The 20,556-nt window shown below is 40.4% G+C and overlaps 1 protein-coding gene across 2 annotated transcripts in view; it reads right to left on the reverse strand.

Moving 5' to 3' along the window:
- TTC7B (tetratricopeptide repeat domain 7B) overlaps positions 1 to 20,140 on the reverse strand; it is a 117,371-nt gene extending 97,231 nt beyond the window's left edge. Inside the window, exons 1-3 of one of the 2 annotated variants that reach the window (XM_058026865.1) lie at positions 19,971 to 20,140; positions 5,331 to 5,485; positions 4,360 to 4,528 (exon numbers count right to left, since the gene is read on the reverse strand). In XM_058026865.1, coding sequence (XP_057882848.1) covers positions 4,360 to 4,528; positions 5,331 to 5,485; positions 19,971 to 20,091 — 445 coding nt within the window. In that variant the 5' untranslated portion in view covers positions 20,092 to 20,140. Of the gene's footprint in view, positions 1 to 4,359; positions 4,529 to 5,330; positions 5,486 to 19,970 lie in introns of those variants that run through there. The other variant, XM_058026866.1, reaches the window with a different exon arrangement.
- Between the last annotated feature and the right edge of the window lie 416 nt (positions 20,141 to 20,556).

A 20,556-nucleotide genomic window follows, 5' to 3' on the forward strand; every position in this document is an offset into this window, starting at 1 on the left:
CAACAGATCCAAATAAGTATCCTCATGTTTTTGCAAAAACTAAGTGGTCCATTGATTTGAAAAGCTATGTTTTTTATGTTTTATACCGCATTTTAAATATGTCCCACTGCATGTTTTCAAGCAAGTCTTTGAATTCTTAAAAATTATATAGTTAATACAAAAACTATGATTTTATTAACACTCTATCCCACACAACACCTTCTACATACCCATACAGAATCATTACTCAGAAGCACAGCATCAAAATTAGCTCCTTCCTTAAAGAAAACACTAGGTGTAATCATTCTATGGGCATACACATAAAAACATCAGTGTAAAGTCAAAAAGGTATGCTAGTCCATGAAGTTAACTACATAAAATAATCTTCTTCTACAACTCTGTTTTTAACATGTGAATTTGAGGAAAAGTGTGAAGAAAAGGCAGGAAAATATTGGAATTATACTAACCAAGTTTCTGAGGCTTTGCCTCATGCATTCACACAGTTAGTCTGCTCCCATTGATTTAATGGACACAGAAGCAGATACCTTTTCATCAGATCATCCCACATCTTCTGCAAGTCAGGATAAAGCACAAGACATCACTACCAGAAGTAATTTTTGTTGCCAGAAGCCAGGAAAAAAAATTAAAACCAAACAACTTGTCCCACAAGCTATTTCAGTCTGAGAGAATACAACTATGGCTTCATCACCACAGTAACAATTTTGCACACTTTCCCTAGAACAAGCAACAGAAAGGAATCACTTTCCAGCACTTCTTGGGCACTGAGAGCCTGTGATTCCCCACACACCAGAGGCTTGCAAAGAGCCACATGTATTGTAAATATTTCAAAAGGTAAGTTGATAGGATTTTCTTTTAAATTTGTAGAAATTTTACAATGTTGCATTTTGACAAATCTAGCAAGAAACTTTATTTGGAAGAGTTGAAGCACCATTTCCCTAACTAGGTATTTCCAAGAAAATAACAATCACTTAATCTTCCTTGCTGGGTTTGAGAGTCTTTGAATCCTTGGCTTGACTTACTATCATTCCATATCATGACTCTTCTCATATATAGTCTTCTAAATATGCTGTCCTCAACTAAAGCAGTAAGCAGCATAAAAAGCTAAAAGCACTATTTTAAAGATACATATATAAGCATTTAACTCATTTATATAATAAAAATGAGAGGATCCCTTTCATGAGTGCACCACGGGCAGTAGATGGCTTAGTTGTCTGGTTTTCTCTTTCATGTTCCAATTCCATTTTTTCTCCCCACCATTGTCACTACTGATGTTCTTCCCCTTCTTTTGAGCTGTCAGTAGATAAAACTCCAGCAGAATTTAGCTTGAAGCTGACCCTGATTCCATTCAGTACTTTGCTGCATCCATACAGACCCTTCCTTGGCTGTGAGGAACAGAGAGACACCCTTGGTGTGTTCCATGAGGAAGATAAGCCATCTGGAAAGCAGCTCATTTCCAAGGGCTTGGTGTGAGCTGTGGAACTGTCTATGGATACAGGGCAACATGCTCATGTAAGTACCCTGTAACAACTGTAGAAAAATAAACATGTCAACTCCTGCATCCCTCTCAATCCATCACCTCTGGGGTTACAGAATGAAGCCTCACAGTGAAAAGTAAGTACATGGAGGTGGGCCCACATTAAATAATGAAAACTATTTTAAGGCCATTAAAAACTACCATTTGTTATCTGCCTTCTGCCTTTCTCAGTGGTAAGAATATCAGTATTTGACCACTACACAATAGTATACAAGATTGCAAATCCACTGGAACTGGATTCAAACAGGGAAATTTCAGCAGGTACCTCTCACTGCATGGTGCAGCATTAAATGGTGCAGCTGGGCCAATGCTTGCAAACAGGCATGGACAGTCCCTCACTGCTTAATAACATGGTGCTATGACTGCCAAAGAAATAAAATCTAAATGCTCTGAAGAGTTTTGTAAACTTTCTATGATCTAGTTATCCCTGTACATACAAGCAGAAATAAAAATCCCAGTGAAGCACAAAATCTCTGTAAGAATAACTTGTATTTAGTTTGGTAATACTTACAAGCCTCAGTCACCTCTGAAGAGACACTGAATTCAGACTGTAAAGTTTACAGTCATTCTTAAAAGGAGAAAGAAAAACACTGCCAGAAATGGGGAAGAGAGTGAGATTAAATGCACACTACTGGGCAGAAAACATAAGCTATTTAGTTGTCAGCTACTCTAAACCTGTCCAGACTTTGAATACTAAATTTAAGACTGAATTAAGGTGATTTTAATTCAAGAATTAGAATTTAAGGTGATTACCACCTCATTCTATATCACACAGAAGACTATAGTCTTGCAATCATCTACTATGAGAAGAACAAAAATTAAAATTTTTTAATCTACTGAGAGAGGTGGGGTTGCTGAGCCTGAAGAAGGCTCTGTGCAGACCTTAAGTTACCTTCCAGTATCTAAATGGGCCTGCAAGAAAACTGGAGACAGACATTTTGCAAGAGTATGTAGGGACAGGACGAGGGCTTTAAATTGAAAGGGAGCAGGTTTAGATTAGCTGTCAGGAAGAAATTGTCTACTGTGAGGGTGGTGAGGCACTGAAATAGGCTGTCCAGAGAAGCTGTGGGTGCCCATCCCTGGAAGTGTTCACAGTCAGGTTGGATGGAGCTTTGAGCAGCCTGGTCTAGTGAAAGGTGTCCCTGGCCATGGCAGGGGGCTGGGAATGAGATCATCTTTAAGGTCCCTTCCAACCCAAACTGTCCTGCAATTTCACTCAACTGGAAATGAAATCCCATCACAACAAATCAGGCCTGATATGACAGATTTCAATGTTTTAAGAATAAAATTTGAAATCAGAAGAAGAAACCCCACACATCTAGACAGAAAATATGCTGGATTTCTGTTGTCATTTTTTAAAAAAACAACCTATTCTGAACAAAATATTCCAGAGTAGAAAAGGTATCTGTTTTTCTATTTTCTAATACATTATGTTTGAATTAAGTAAAATTAATAATACTGATTTTATGAGCAAAATTTATGCCACTATGGTTTCAACTGGTTCATATCCTTATGAGGCCAAATAAAACAAAGCCAGAAGAGTTGAGCTCTGGGAAAAGATTCAATTAAATTCCTTGGAGATAAAAGCAAATTTATATTCTTAAAGTTGTTCAAGTCCATGGAAAGAACATGACAAATTCAACAGACATCCTCATAGATTTAAAAAAACAAAACAAAAAGAACAGCCAAAATCCACAACCCTGAGTGGAAGTGTACCCAAAGGAGACACTGCTCCAAAGCCCACAGAGATGCTGTTTGAGAAAACTGAGCAGATTTACATCATATACAAGAATTTCCCCTACACTGCCACTTCTCACTTTAATCTAGTGACCAGACTTACAAAGCATCCTTTTGTCCCGGCTACCAGTTAGTTCCCTTATGTCCTTGACATCTCTATAGGACATGATTCATGCTTGTCTAACATTTACTGAAGGACAGTGTTGGTAGAAAACAATTCTTGATCAATCGTCAGTCAAAGCTATAGAACTCTCTCACAAATTTTTTGCTGCCTTTGACTCTGCTCTTGCCATAACAAAAAGTACATATGCAACAAAAGCCATGCTTAAACACAGCAAACCAAAGCAAACACTTCACTCAGGAAATTGTAATAAGACCCCGGCATAGAAACTGCCATTCTCCCCAACACACTGGCCAGCCCTAAGTCTATTACAGAGTTTTCTAAACTGAAGTGGCACTGCCACCTTAAGACATGAGGCCAGCATTACAATTTTCACTATACTAGAGTAGTGAAGAAGAAAATCGTTTTTAATTACCTTTACTTTCTGAATTTTTAAAAAAATCTATATTCATATTAGAAAAAATTAAAAGTGCACTGATTAATTTCTTTAAGTCACTTGTCATGTTATTAATACTCTTCTCAATTAAGTGGCAATTTAACTATGCAACCTAGCTTAGGCTGAGCATTTTAACATTCAGTAAAAGGCATCATAGTGAATCAAAGTTCTCCATTCTGCCCACAGCCAGCACAAAAATGCACTGCATTTTGTAGCCCTTAATTTTTGGCAACTAGCCACAGCTACTATACATTTATACACTTTTAAATACAAACACTCAAAAAATTTGATGAGATCACAGTACAGTGATATCACAGTTAGAATATTAATTGAGGTAAAAATCTTGTCAACTATCACAAACTCGGAATAATTTAAAGGACCCAGACCATTCTCTTATTTTATCTATGAATATGGCACTCCACTACTGTCTAGATGACATTCAAACTAAAAAGATTCTTCATCTTTGGACAAGATATAAATTAACTTTTAAAAACTACTTCCACATGATGATACTGGAAAGAGCCCTCTTACCCTTTGTAGAATACGCTTCAGCAATCATCCGTAGCCGATACGGTGCCACTGCAGTCAGCTGCAAGTCATCAACACCAACTCGAGCATATGTGTTCAGAGCTTCTTTGTAATCACCTTCCACATAGTTTAATTTGGCCATTATTAGGTTGGCTTCTTGTAGGAATTCTGGCTAGAAGGAAGAGAAATAAGAAAGGGTTTTCCCTAAGAAAACACACCTAATTCTTTCTGATAATTATTAGGTATGTTTTCTCTCACCCCCAGAATATTTCTTCTAACAGAGCAACAAATTAACAAAATCCTGTCTTGTGTAATATTTGAGAAGCTTGAAGTAGGGGGGAATTCACTAAATCTCATTCCAGCAAGCTACTGAAAAGCATTTTACCAGCCATTTTAGATATTCACATGGGTATTTACACTGGTACCAGAAATACCTCTCAGTTGGAAAACAGCTTTTCCAGGTGATAAAACTATTTAAAGGCAGCCTATCATTACAGCTCCTCATATGACTTCTTTTTCTAACACAAGCACAGTTGAAAATAACATAGCATCAAAACTTAATGATATATGTTCCACAGGCTACATATTCAATTCACATCATTTCAAAGTATCAGGGCAGAATAAATGTCTTGAAAAAAAGAATTAATGTAGGAATGAAGAGAGAAAAGAAAGAGAAATTAATACTCCCAGAAGCCACTGAAAACAAAATGTTACAGATGAGTGTACACAAAGCTTCTTTTGATCTCTGAAAAGATGGATGTTGAGTACAGAAAAGGTAAGCTGACATAGTAGCTACAACAACAGTTAAGTAAAACAAGGACCAGAATGGTTATGAACATTAGAAGATTCTGACAGAAAATGCTCTCTTGTATTAATCTCACTTTCAGAATCTGCAAATATAATTTAAGGAACCTTTCCTCAATACTTCCATCAATGCCAATTTTTCTAATTCTTGCTCAGGCTGACTTACATACCTTGAGATTCCCCCTATCAAGTGCTGCCGTGAGATGTTTCCTGACCTCAGTCAGCTTTGGCTGGGGGCCCCGCGGACTGTTACTGTGTTTAAGAGTATTTTCCTTCAAATATTGTTCTAGTTTGGATTCCCCAAGAAGAAGCTCTGCCATGTCATCTGTAAAAACAACAAACACAGGAAGTATTAGAAATAATTTTATTTCACTAATATTGCCTGGATTTAAATACAAACTAACCAAAGCAAACACAACATTAAGTATTTGGGTTTATCACATCACATGATATTTTGTTTTACTTTTCAATTTATCTTTTCCCTGCCTGATTCACTGTAGAATCAAGTCTCCTGTGTTCTAAGATAAAAAGAATTAAAACATTAACCTCAAGTCAGTATTCTCCCCTTCCTCCTCAAAAAAGCAGACAACTGATGCTGTACAGCAATTCAAAGCAGGTTAGTTTGGTTCAAGGAATTTAATATGGGCTGTGTGAAAGGCTCTCAGAGATCAGAGGCCCACTCCAAACTTACAAAACTGAACTTCAGTTCACTGTATGCAGTTAATTGCCTTTCAAAAAGTCAATCACTGGCAGGTCCTTTCAGGACAGGTATTTTACTCATAATATTCAGAAGACTTCAGAGTCTTGTTCTGAGTAAACAATTTTTGTTTATGAGTCCCTTTAAAAAGGAGATTAACAAACAGGAGTGAAACTTGAACATAATACTTTAGGTCAGCATGGTAATGTCCCACTTGGGAGAAGAACAATGAAGATTAATTTTGTTAATTGGTAACAAAATTGCAGTGGCAACTTTTTAAAAGGGTGAAAATATGTCAAACTAGTTACTTTATGTTTTAAGGGATTTGCAAGTTGATACTTTCTCTCTGATCTGTACTTAGGGAAACCAAAGTATTTCACTTAACAAGTAACATTTCTCTTTCCTTTTACCCAGTTTAATGCTTCACTGAGCAAGCTCCATTTCCAAAGATGGTCGAGGAAACAAGATTGTCAAACATAGCAAGGAATCTAAATGACACTCTAAAACAAGTGCTTTGGTTCAGGAGCTGAAATACCACCAAGGCTGTTTACACTGGAAAGAGTGAGGTCTATCACTGACATTCTTGAACACTTCAAATAGCAGAACTTCAGAAGTGCCAAAGAAGAAAGTATCACATGTACATTTCATTCTCACATGCAACCCTTCAAGAAGGTCCTAAAAACTGCTCTGGTCCACGCTCCTGTAACAAGCATTTCTTTACTGAAGTTAATTACAGTAGATCTGTCTCTGTGGAGAAAGAGGTAAGAACAACTGTACTGTTGAGCTAAGAACAGCACCAGCTGCCAGGTATGTTTTGTTTATATAACTGAAAAATGTCAAGGAGGCATGTGAAACAACTAGTTTGGATTCTTACGACACATGAGCCAAAGAACAGGTCAGGCACCAAATAAAAAGAAAATAAACTTCTCACTGCTAGGTATGAAAATGCATACCTCGAGGCATGAGGATTTGTAAAACAAGGTGCTGAAATCATTTCTACTAGTAATGGGGAAAAGTAACCAAACAACAGCACTGGCACATGCAAGAGCAAAGTGCAGCCATATCAGCTACAGAAAGAGGAAGAGCATCTTCTCACCCATTTGTGGGGCCACAATAGAACAAGACAGTGCTAGACATAAATCTAGCACTCTACAGAAAGTTTGTAAGATTATTCCTCTCTTACACATTGCAGAATTTCTCACAGTGGGGAAAGGAAGAGGAGAGAAACAAGAAGCCACCTCTGGAAAATTTAATGTATCCTCTATCTCCTTTTCCTCTCTCATCCTCCCACCTTGACCCTAAGATAAGCTTCACCTCCCTGATAATGACTTGAAAACTTTAGAAATGTAATGTTTCTAAAGACAGGACACAAGCACGAACAAAGCCTTAAGTTCAAACTGCCACATACTCTAAAACTATCCTGGCACCTTAAGAGGGGAATCAAAGCAGTCTATAGGAGCCAGGTATTTTTTTCCCATCCTTGATGCCCCTCAGAGAAGCTAATGATCCACACAGAGCTAGAGACAGTCACAGTGCAGTGACATGCAGTGCCCATAGTTTCTTTCAAAGCAAACGTGGGAGAGGAGAAAACAGCAGCTGCAGCTTACACCCAGGTCTGAGCAGCAAAACAAAAGCTGCTCTTCCAGGTCACTCATACCCAGCACAGCTCAGCCCTTGCCTGTAGCACTGCTGCAGATCATGAGACACAGCACCATGAGAGACAGAGGCAGAGTTACTGTCAGACTGGCTTTCATGGCAGAGGTGCTGCTCTGGGGCAGCTGCTGATGACTAACACTTGAAAACAGCAGGTCACAGACTGCAAACCATAAAGGACACTGCAAAGCAGAATTTTCTTATTTTCTTATTTACTGAGTCTCTCATCTGCTAAGTCATTGGCATTTGTTGTTATTGGCAACAAACTTTTAAATCAAATTATTACTGAGTGAATACTTTATTAACAAAGCATTGGCTTTATGCATCAACCATTCTATGTCAGTAACAATGACTTTCAATGGAGCTTGTAACAAAATTCCAATTACATGGACACTTCTGAAGGAATCCATTTATGAAGCCATAGCTCTAGTAGTTTTTCATTAGTTATAGCTATTCCTTAAGATATCCTGAAATAATCTAAGAACTGTTTGAGAAGAAATTGCTTTTCTTTTTCTTCCAGCACAGCATGAGTGATCTAGATTATATTCTTCTATTAGACACTTTATAGAGACAGAATTAAACTGTGTAAAGTTGATAACATGAAGTTTAGTGTTCCTTCAGCCAGTTTAAACAGATGTTTCAGAAGAAAAACTGTTCAAAAACAGTTTCAATACCATGAAATCCAGTATCTCACTTTCAGAAAATTCACACAGTTATGGCTTAGTATAAAATTCATGATTAAAAGAGAGATTCCCTCTTATTCATCTATTTCTGTGCTGAAGAATTCATCAACAACAATTACTTAGCAGATTACGGGGTTATTTGCTGACTTACATCACAACTGCATTGCAGAACCATTTTGGACAAGAACAGCCTAACCTGCCCATCTGCTTCTGCCACATCACAGTATCACTGAAACAATCTCCTGACTAATAGGATGTCCTCTGCCTGTAATCAAAGACAACTCCAAGCACCTTGGAACTCCATGACAAACTCAAGGATGCTTTAGGTGAAAGGCCCATTTCTCTTAGCATGTAAAGCAAAAATAAAATACAGATATTTCATGTAAGCTGCTTTCTTTCAGCTTAGAGAAAGCTTAGACATTTGTACAAAATGGCTTGAGAAGAGCCTTGTGTACACGTGGCTGTCCCTCTGTGCAGTATGGATCAATATGAATCATCTTCAAAATAAGAATACAGGCTGCCATAAATAGGGAATAGGAAAAAGCACACAACAATGTGCCTTTGTAAAATAGTCTCTAAAAATATCATCATAAAACCACTTTGCTACTTTATTTTTAATATCTGCTTTTTGAAGCAAATTCTTCACCACAGTATCAGAATCTGAAGCAGTTACTCACAGAAAAACAGAATTAAAATAGAGGATTAGTCTTCTTTTATCCTTGGTAAAGAATGATCAAGACCACTTATAATACTAATATTTACTTAGGTTAAGACCATGGTCTATCTTGAAACATTCACTGAATCACATTCATCTTTCTGATGAATGCTACCACAACCTCCAGGCACTTGAAGAAGCCAGTGGTTGTTAGCAGGCTAGGTGAGAGGAATATCCAGCTCTAAATTACTTTCTAAAAGTAAGGTTAGAGAGAAGGAGAGAGAAAGAAAAGAATGGCAAAATTGCATACAACTACAAAAAAAAAAAAAAAAAAAAAAAAAAAAAAAAACAAACAAAAAAAACCCAAAACATAGCTGAATACAGATTAGGAGCTCTCTTTTGCCTTCAGATTTCATTCCAAGAAATGAGTTTAAAAGTTTATTCAATTCCAGAGCACACCAAGACACATTATAGTGAATGATGATGTGGTCTCAATAGAACCAATGAACCTCTGGCTACCTGTTGTTTTGTGGAGCACAAGTAACTGTTCTGGTGAAGTATTACTTTTCCTGTGGTGGTTCAGATAAAAACCAAAGCAAAACACTGAGGTTTGTCCAGATCATGACTACTATATATGTGGTTTCTCATATTAATGCAGAAAAATTTTAAGGGTCTGATAATTACTTTTTTCAGAAGGAAATACTTGGAAGGTAAAAGGGAAACACACCTCTTGGATAACAACAGCTATCACAACTATGGCAACAACTATCAACAACCCTGCTCCTGTTATCAAGTCCCCATGCACCAGATGTTTCTCTGCAATTAAACACCCATATCATGCTGCTGCGGAACACTGGCCAGAATACACATGATCCTGTGCTATCAATACTTACATGTTATTTATGGAACCTCCCTCAACAGCTCAACATCTACAGCAAGAAAGACTAGGCAGAAAAGCACCCCTTCTTCCTTATATGCCAAATGGCATAGATTTAAAGAAATATTTTTAGTATTTCATTTCCCTTTTCTCTGAATTACACAGCTGCAAGAAAAATAGTGCATAATTAGGATAAAATCTCCTACCACAAGCAAAGAGGCTCAACCTTAGACTCAGGCCCTGAGGATCTGAATTTGAATAGGATGTATTTAGTAATAAGAAATACAGAGCAAAATACCTACAGAATCTGACTGGCCAAACAAACTTTAATCTTTCCTTATAAGCAAGCAAATAAATCTAGAAGCACATTATATCCCATGTTGTATTATTTCATCCACTCTTCACCAAAATCTTAAATATTTCAGGTAACATATTTTAGACTCTTAAAAAGCCCAACTGTCCAAATGCACTGAAGTTTAAAGGTCATGGTTATCATTAGTCTCAAATGAAGACTGCATCAAGTGAGATTAATTAGATGAAGCATGGAGTTGTAAGAATAGAAGATGCTGCTGCTTCAACTGCTCTGTCCTGGAGCCCAGAAAGAAAAAACAAAGATGAAAAACTGAAGTCCTAACTCAGGACTATTTTAAAAGAAGGTAAAGGTGAAAAACAAATCAGGGTAGGAAAGGGACAAGGGATAAAGAGGACAAGTATGAGATTTCCAGGATCCCAAAGGGACCATGCATTGATGTGCAGAATTCCAGGAAGTTGAGATTTGCTTTGTAAACTCCCTTCTGGTGCTTCAAGCCTTCCCATAGGGAAACTAGCTTGAGACTGAGAAAAGAAACTATTCCTACTCAATCCCTAAAACTCTTAGTCTGTCAAAGGTAAACCTAAAAGATCAGAGGACCTGAAGGGCAGCATGCTGCTGTATTTTATGATGGTTTTTCCCTCAGACATCCTATGACATTTTGGAATATCACAATACCCAAAAACAAAGAAAAAAAAAACCTAAGGAATTTAGGAATGGTATGCAGCAAGAAGGATCTCAAACAGGTCAATTGCTTTATATAGTAACCAGACAAAGATTTCAGAGTAAGGTTTCTATAAAACGGCCGAAAACAAGAAAAATTTTGTAGCCTCCCACAAAAATTTTGTAGCCTTCTTAAGTTATTAAGAAGGCCATTTAAAAATTGAGCTTTCTTCCAGAGAAGGATCTGGAAATCCTGGATCCAGAACTGATTTCATATTCATCTGGCAGAGAAAGCATGAACCACATGGTTTTTCACCCAGGAACAAATGGACTGTGCACTTAAAGCAGACATGTGCTTTGTTCACAATGTATCAAGCCATGAGTAAGAGCAGTAGCTTGAAGAGGAATGTCAGGACAAGTCTCCAAGTACTCATTCAACTTTGTGCTCAGCACCCAGTAAATCTGGACCAGGAGCTACTTAAATCAAAATGAATGCTAAAACTATTCTTAGATTTCTACACGGTTTATATTAAAAACAAGATAAACAATATACATATATGCAGAGATGTCATTTATGATCCCATCCCTGACTACTTATTAGCAAGAATTCACAGCACCAGAGGATGGCTGAGGTTGGGAGGGACCTCTGGACATCATCTAGTCCAACAGCCCTAATCCAAGCAAGATGACCTAGAGCAGATTGCCCAGGATCTGGTCCAGCCAGGTCTCTGGAGACAGCAGAAAAGCACCCAGAGAATATGTGCATCCCAACAAGCACTGCTGGTAGAAAGGTTCACACTGATGCACATGTCACACATATAAAACCAGAAGCAGAAAATACAGAGTCAGCTGTTCAAGGAAATTTAATTTTACTGACTAACCCCTTTAATTATATACAGTCATTCATTTCTCTGCCTCTTAAGTACACAGTGGGCACGGCACCTTTTTACTGTGCAGCTACATAGCGTGGACACAATTTTCCTGCTTGACAGCCAAAACTTGCTTTGAAGAAAAATATTACAGGCTTTCCAATCTATTTATGCATAGGCAAGTTTACTTTCAAAGTACCACTACTACTGAAATTTATTTTATGATGACACATATCAAGAACAGAAAACTGTTTCAAACTATTTTTTTTATATTCAAGCTCACCAAATTTTGTGAAATGTTAAGGCCATCAGAACAGTAAATAATCAAGCCAGGGAAGTCACAATGTATCATCTAGAAGATTGACAGGCTTACAATTGAAAAAAACTTGGCCCCTTCAGTCCAATACAATGTAAAACCAAGAAATAAGAATGCATGTCAAACCCAAGACTGGGAACACAAAGTGTGGGAAACAGGACCACCATCATCTTTGAGTGTTTAACTGGAAACAATTCTATCAACCACACTGAGGAAGAACGATCAAAACTTAGCTTCTTCCCATCTCTGTTTTGTTTAGGCTACAAAGATCAAGGAATGACTGGGAGAACAGGAAAAGCACATGCTCTGATAGCTAGGAATTCATTCCAATCTTGCTTCTTGCCATGACTTATTTCTCAGAGGATAAAACAGTTCTCCTGTTGCTACTAACAACAACAAAATACTAGAGACAATTAGATGGAAGGCAAAAACCAAGCCATGTCATAAGGTCAGTGGCTCTTGTCCATTCTCTACAAACAGCTATATTGCAGCACAGTGCAAATTTGAGAGATGATGACAATGGAATCCAACTTTTGTTGTCCCAAAAAGATAAAGAAAATTACTGACAAAAAATGAAATCACTAATTAATTGCCAGGTCAGAAGAGAGATTTTTTGTGTTTGGGGTGACCCAAAGCTCAGATGAAAGCACATAGATGAGCCTCTGTTCCCCAGAAGGCAAGATCTTGCAGTTGTCTACCTCTTCCAATCTTCTCCTAGCTTTCCAGGTCCACCTTGGAAGCCTCAAGTAAATTCTTGAAAGACAGTACCCTACATTTGTCAGTCTCAGAAACAATTGCCTCAGGTACATAACTACCAGTGTTAATATAGAAAGTACCTTTTGGCAGCTTGGTTGGTTGGTGATTTGGTGGGGTTTCATTTTGGTTTTTTGTTTGTTTTGTTTTTATTCTACCAACTGTTCTAAAAACAACAGGTCCCTATTCTTCCTTTCCTTAAACCCAGCTCTAATGTAGTCCCATTAAAGCCTTGATTAATGCATCATTTTCTTCTCATTAAGGTAAAGAGACTGCAATTAAATAGTAAAAAGAAAAACAGAAGTGTAGCTGCAAGCTAAGCCCGTGCAAATCTGAGTTTGAGATAAGGCACACTTAAAAGATGAGCTACAACTTGTTCATATAATTAACTGCAGAAAAGTATGGGAGGGCCTGTAAGCTGTTGTTGTTTTCATATCTTGGTTGCCTGTGCAAAAGTTTTATGGAGATGAACCAAGTTATTGGTCTCAAGTGAGCTGCATTCAAAATTCTAGAAATTAAAGGTATTTTCAGCCCACTTTTTCTTAAAGATGCACTGTTTACAACTCCAGATAATATGAGATTGTAGTAAAGGATTTCAGCTTAGGCATACAAATTCTGAGTGGAGTCATACCAATCACACACAGGTCATCAGTGGGGTGGGAACTTGCAGAAATTCTTGCAACACCCCTGAAGTAACTCCTGAGCAACTGATAACATCACTGATCAGAGCAGCTACCAAAACCTGCCACTATGCATTCTGCCACACGTTTGCTAATGCCAGAGAAATGCCCAGATTCAGCATCTCCCTCCACAGCCTGGAGCAGAGATAAAATGCTCTCCAATTATTAAAGGTCTGGATACCCACCTCACACTATTAGCCAGAGATCCTTACTTCCTCCAACTTATCTCAGCATCCTGCCACTTTGCTTTTTACAAAGTTATTATCTTCAGTCACTCCTTATCAGCTCAAATTAAACAGTATTCAGTGCAGAGAAAACTGTGAAGAACTGAACCACTAAATTCTAAGATTTTATTCTTAAAAAGACAGATTTGTGGGGAGGAGGAATGGCCCAAACTCGGCAGGGAAGGAGAATGGCTCATATTTGTTAAGTTAAGGATCTTCTGCTCCCTTCTTTACTACCATGCAAATCAAACCCAAACAAAAGTGGTATCAATGACCCTGAGTTTATGCTAATGAATTTATTTCCCTATAGAAAAGTTAACTCTAACCTTTAACCCTTGAAGTTGGTTTAAAGGAACTGAGAGCAGCTATAATACAGAAACATACAAGTATCTATTCACAGATACATCTGGCTACCATTTCTTGTAACTTTTAAACAAGGCAAAAGTGCAATCAACCTAACATTACTACATAAGACATCCAATTTCTAAAATAATTACATTCATAATATATAGAAATATCCTTATAAATGTAATCAGTTATAAGCCCCAAATACTTCTTTCATTCCACAATACCAACTACATGCTTCCTCACAGTTCCCCTCACCTTTGCCCTCCACTGGCTGCTGCTACTGTTCTTTCCACCAGCTGTTCCACTACTCACACCCCTGTGGGAGGCAAATGAGCTTGGCAAGCCAGCAAACACAGTAGGGACCAGAACAAGAAGCACAGAGCTTTCTGCTGGCCAAGCACAGTAATTCCCACCTCTGGTGTTCATCAACACAAGGGAGAGGCCAGGAACACATAACCAGGAGAAGCTGCTCAGAGAAGAAGCAGCTTGATTAAAGGCAGGAAGAAAGAACTACTCTACATAATAGCAGCGAGGTGTTAGACCAGCTTGGTTACTTGTGAAATCACACGCTAGCATTTTCTCTTCCAGAGGAACATGCAGTGTGAGTACAAGCAGATGATCCACATCATCACTTACACTGTTGTAACACCCCTGGCTATCTGAAGAAACAAAGCTGTCAGTCAAAAATAAGACAACACATCTAAGTACTGTCACCACCTTTACTCTTCATTCAGAAAAATGTCTGTCCTTAGTAATCTTGTTCTGTAAATGTGACAGTGAATGCAACAGGAGGAAAACAAAGATGATAACAAATGATAACTTCTACTGTGGTGGACATGCAAAAATGGTCTGCAAACTTTTCTGGTAGAGATGTCAATCTCTTAGGGAAGCTTTACATATACAAATCACACTACAAACTCTATCTATAAAACCAAACAAATTTGGTAAACACCTTCTAAGTAGGGCATGAGTCCTAAGAGGTTTAGAAATCCCTTGTTTATTCTGAGGATAAGCTTTAACCATACATCTGAGGTCTTGTATTTCACAAGGCTGCAAAACAGATGAAAACTGATAAGATGTTTCTATTTTTAGGCCCTACTTATATCAAGATAAGGAAAAAGCATAGAAAGTGACAAACAAAATTAGACATGTAAAACAATTCATAATCCTTTGGGTTTGCTACTCTGCTCCTAACTCCTCTGTGTTCCATTACTCTGCCAGGCTAAACGTGAGGCTAGGTCTGATAGGAGACTGCAAAAAAACAAGGTGTTGAGAGGAAAGACAGTCAGAGAAGAGATCCCAGACAAGACAAATCAAGCAGAAATGGAATAGCAAAAGTAGTAAGAAATTCACTAGGTTAAAAAAAAAAAAAAAACATTGTGTTACCACGTTGGTGTATTTCCATGAGCAAACTTGATACCTGTAGGTAATGTTCTATTTTCATGGCAATGTCACAATGCTCTTGGTAGCATATAGATCTGTGAACTTCCTGGGCATGCACTGTCTCCCCACAGTAATGCAATATTTCACACTGGCTAAGGTTTCTACAGAACTACACCATTCTACCTTGTTTGAACTATAAAAATTCGCCCCCTCAGTGTTTTTCCAGACAGAGCCATCCATCTCACTGAACTTGAGCAAGGTCACGTTCCAATTACAGCAACAATGAATGGCCGGAAACACCCGTGGAAAATCATGGATCCTTTATTTTATCCATTCAGCTGGCTGCTGAACCAGCGTAAGGTTTCCTCACTTTGTTTCCAAAGGAAGGAAAGAAAGCACGAGAATATTGATGTCCTGAAAATGCCCTGAGCAGATACAACCTTCATACTGAATTCCATTGTAGACACTTCCTATGAGACGCTACTGTTTCATCAAAAATACATTATGGCCTTGCAATCAGCTTTGCAATGTGATTGTTAGCTTCCAGTTGTGCTTCTCAGTTCTGGGAGCACTTCAAAATACATTCAGATTACTTTCAGATATCCAGCATTCAGTAACCTCTCCCAATATTCTTTGAGCAAGCAATTATGTACTCAAAGCATCCACTATCTGTCATGCCATGCTTCAGCATCATGCTGTTCATTTGCAATGTCAGACAAATTTCAACCAGCAATGAAAATTTCTTCAGTTCACTTTGTCAGAAGGAACTTTTGAAGTTAGTTAAACCAGTTTGGAACACTCACAAAGTTTCATTAGTGAAAACTGCTCTAAGATTTTATTTCTAACAACTTGGGGTTTTTCTCAGTTCCTTTCAAGAGGCGATACTCAGTAAGTGAACACCAAACACCTGAGGACGGCACTGAACAGGCTACGGATTATCCAGGGACGGCATCTTTGTGACCCTTAGGGCAGCACCATGATTTCTTTGCCAGCTGCTACAACTGAAAATCCTGCTGTACTGGTTATAACCAGCAAGGTGCTGGCAGCAGAGGGGCTGCAGGAGCAGCTCTGTGGGGAAAAGGCCGGGGTTGCCCTGCCGCAAGCCCAGCTGGTTCCAACAGAACCACAGCAGACACAGCTGAGCCACTTCGCACAACTGACATCATCTCTGGGGAAGTGTATTTAAGAAAGGGCAGAAAATGCCACAGAACAAAATAAAAGAAAACAAAAGGAGTGAGAAACAGCAGAAAAACGCAACATCAAGGTCAGAGAAGGAGAGGGACAGAGGTGCTGCACGGTGCCAGGGAGGAGCCAGGTGGAATGCCCTGAAGGAACTGGAGAGCCTGTTCCAAAGCAGGACCACTGTCAGTGGGGAGCTCATCCAGAGCAGAGCAAAAACGTGAGAAGGAAGGAGAGGCAGAAAGAAACTATCTTGCACCACGACCCCTTTGCCCCCTGCACCACATGGGGAGGGGCACAGGAGTGAAGTTCATCCTGGGAAAGGGGAGAGGAAAAGGTGTAACTTTCATGTCTGTCTTTCTGTCTTAGTATCTGACTGTATTTTAACTGGCAACAAATTAAATTCAGTTCTCCAAATCAAGCCTGTTTTGCCCAGAACAGTAACTAGTAAGTGATCTTCCTGTCTTTATCCAAAGCTCCAATCTTACTCTACATTTTGCCCCTGCCCCTGTAAGGAAGGGGAGAGCCTGAGCAGCTGGGTGGGCATGTGCTGTTAGGCAAGGCTAACTCAGCACCCTGCACATGACAGTTTTAACCCAATCTTTTAGCAGAATGCTGATGAAGCAAGAGCCCAGACCAAGATTTGTGTTACATGGCACAAATCTCATTACTGCTACTGAGTCCTGGCTCTGAAGTAGAGAAATACAATACAAACAGGCTAAGTGGCTAACAAAATCTGAGTCGGGTTAAAGGCCCTTTTTTCATCCATCTATCTATCTATCCATTTATCCATTGTGAAAAGCAATGCAAGTCACAGGCTTGACACAGAATACACATTTTCTGTGATCCAAATTGTGACTATTACACAGAGAATAGCAATTACTCAATATTTCTCTTTTTTTCCTCTCTTTTACTTAAAGTTTAGCAAGCTAGGAAAACCTTTCAAATGCCATCAATCAGACACAGACATTTGTTCTAGGGTCATTTTTATGCATCCAAAATCCTACCTAAACTGTCATTTATATTTTATCCACTGCCAGGTTTTATACACAGGCTTCTATTAGGGAATAGATAGGATCCATCAGCAGAACTAAACAGAATAAACAATACAATAATCAAGTCCACTCAAAACACTGCACTTCTCAAGTGCTGCATTTCATCAGAAGTACACACTACTGCCTTCTGTAGCCACACAGACCTTTGTCCTGGGAGCTGTCATTGCTGTTTCTTCCTGCATCTTATTTAGGCTGTAAGCTTCAAGAGATGGGAATTTGCTAATGCAAAACAGCCCAAATAATAACTTGGACCACTAAACTTTTTATCAAGTTGTCTAATCCCAGTTTCAAAAAGGAGCTGTAACTGAATCCTAGTAAAATAAGTCTATTCTTTTGCAATAGTGCAAGACTGAAAAGATTTCAAGAGAGCTTCCCAAAAGGATTCATTCCCATCTGTGTTCAAAGAGCAATAAACACTACTCCTAGCAATGTTGATATCCTCTGTTAAAATGCTCCAGCATTCAAGAATTAAAGCTAATTCCCTACACACCAATATATGGTTAGAATAAAGATCTTCTTCCCTCTCCCTCATGCTTTTAAATCATTCCTATGATTTAAATATTCCATATTGTTACACATTCAGCCAAAAACCAGATTTTTGTTATCCATTCCCAAGTCAAAACTGAACATCAGTACAGAAGGATGCAGTAAAGTTCAGGGTACTGAACTTTTAAGTTAATTGCTTCAGATTAAGTAGCAACAGGGATATGCATCAGAGTGCCTTTCAGTTCACATGTCTCTTCACGGGTGGAACAGAGGCACTGCCTCTCCTTGGTGGTCTCACTAGCTGATAACCTTGGCCTGCAACCTCTTAGGTACACCTGGATTTGGAACACAGACTTCCAGTTTTCCACACTCTCCACAGCAGGTGAACACATTTCATTAAATAAATTACTCTCCTCCTGTGTTACTCCAATACAGAAGAAGAGTCCCATATGATTAGTTAATTTCTTGTTTATGTTCTTAGGCAGGCTTGGAAGTCATGTACATTGACTTAGTCCTTCATGTGCTGTCAAAAAGTGATAAAATCTGCATGTGATACTTTCCCATGCTTTAAAGATCAGGAAATGCTTCAATAATTTGTATTTTGACCGGTGCAGAATCTAGAAGATGCCTTCACAGGAAAACCACTGAAGTGTAAAGTTACGCAGATTGCATCATTTTCTCTTGATATGCTTCAGCTAGGTAAAACATACACAGGTTAGAGAAATTCAAGTCAAACTGTCATTAACACCTGCAGAGCTCTCCCTGCCTCTCTGAAGTACCTATGAAACTATGAACCTATGAAGTACATCTTGAAACTATGAAGATCGTGCTTCCCAACTAGGCAGCAAAACATATTTGCCTTTGCTTGAAGTGATCTCTAACTAGCTCATAGTGTATCACTCAATGATGCATGTCCTGAAACTAAACATACCTTCCATCTTTTCCCTCATGTTTACTTTTAGTTAGGAAAACACCAGTGTCAGGAACACCACTCAGTTGTTTTTAAGCCAAACACATATAAATGTTATCTACTACCCATTTATTCTTAAATTCTTTTCTCTTCTTTGAGTCAGGCTTTCCCTCTTTTATAGAGCTGAATCATGCAGTTTTCTTCCCCATCTAAACAGGCAAAGCTATCACTGCTTCCACAACAAACTTCCAATGATGTCAATGTTTTGCCTCATCCTCTCTGACAACTTATCACCTCTGAATTCACACCAAGTTCTGTCTTTACAGACTTGACTGCTCTCTGAAAATAGCCCTAGGTCCACCTCAAGCAGGCGAGTGAGCCCAGAGAGGCACACACTATCCCCATATTTTTTCTCACACAGAATTAAGGCACCCATGCCAAAGACAACTTCCCTGTATCTCCCTCGTTCATTACATACTTCCATGCCTCAGAACGAAGGACTGCTTTTCACCTCCTTCAGTTAAACATATAGAAGTTTGTGACATAAGAATTAAGAGAACAAGCAAAATATTTATAGTTTCTACAATAAAATAAATAAAGCTGCACTATATTGCTGAGGATTGCTATTAAGAGAAAGGACAGAAGCCTTCCCAGAACACGCTGTGCACAGACCCTCTGGCAGGCACAGGAGGCAGAAGGACATTTCGGGCTTTATGCACACTGTCAGCATGTGCGCCGGCAAACTGCAGGCTCGTGATATCCCCCGGGCTGCTCCGCGCCCCGGGCCGGGAGCGCACAGGGCCGCGCTGCTGCCCCGGCCCGACGGAGCGCGGCCCGCCCGGCTCTGCGGGGGCTGCACGGGCGATGTGCGCGGAGCCTCGGGCCGGGGTCGGGGCCGGGCCGGCTCCCGCCTCCCTCCGCGCTGCTCCCGCCCGGTCGGGCCGCCCCGAGCCGCTGCCTGCCCCTCCCGCCGGCGGCCCCGCCGCCTGCCCGGGCCCCGCAGGCCCCTCTCGCCGGCCCGCCCGGCTGCACCTGCCGGGCCCCCGCCGCCGCCCGCCCCGCGCCGCACCGTTCGCGATGAGCTTGGCCGAGAGCTGCTTGACGAGCTCGGGAATCCGCTCCCACTGGCACTCGGAGCGGCACCGCTCGATCTCCGTCTCTAGCCGCGAGCCCGCCTTCCTGGTGGCCATGGTCGGGCCGAGGGGCCCCGGCGGGGGAAGGGGCCGGGGCGGCGGGCAGGGGGAGGCGGGGACGGGCGGCGGCGGCCCCGGCAGCGGCGGAACTCGAGCGCCGCGGCCGCGCCGCGCTGGCGGCCCCGGGAGCGCCGGGAGCAGCGCCCCCTGGCGGCTGCGCGGGGCGGGGCGGGGCCAGCGGCGGGGCCGGGCGGGCCTGGTGGGCAGCGCGGCCCGGGCTGAGGGAGCGAAGGCTCGGCCGCTCCCGCCGCCGGAAAGCGCTGCCCGGGCACCCGCGGGAGGCCTAGGGAGAGCAGGAGGGACAGGGACGGAGGGAGAGAACCAGTCTTCTAATGCGAGCGCCGCACCGCTGAAGGTGCCGCTGGTAGCGGGCCCCGGCAAGAGTAGACCCTTGAGAACCCGCTCACACCAGGGGTGGGTGGCGATGGCACCTTCGGGTGGTTTTGTTCCTCCACAGGCGAG

This window comes from Melospiza georgiana, chromosome 6 (assembly GCF_028018845.1).
Source record: "Melospiza georgiana isolate bMelGeo1 chromosome 6, bMelGeo1.pri, whole genome shotgun sequence".
NCBI lineage: Eukaryota > Metazoa > Chordata > Aves > Passeriformes > Passerellidae > Melospiza > Melospiza georgiana.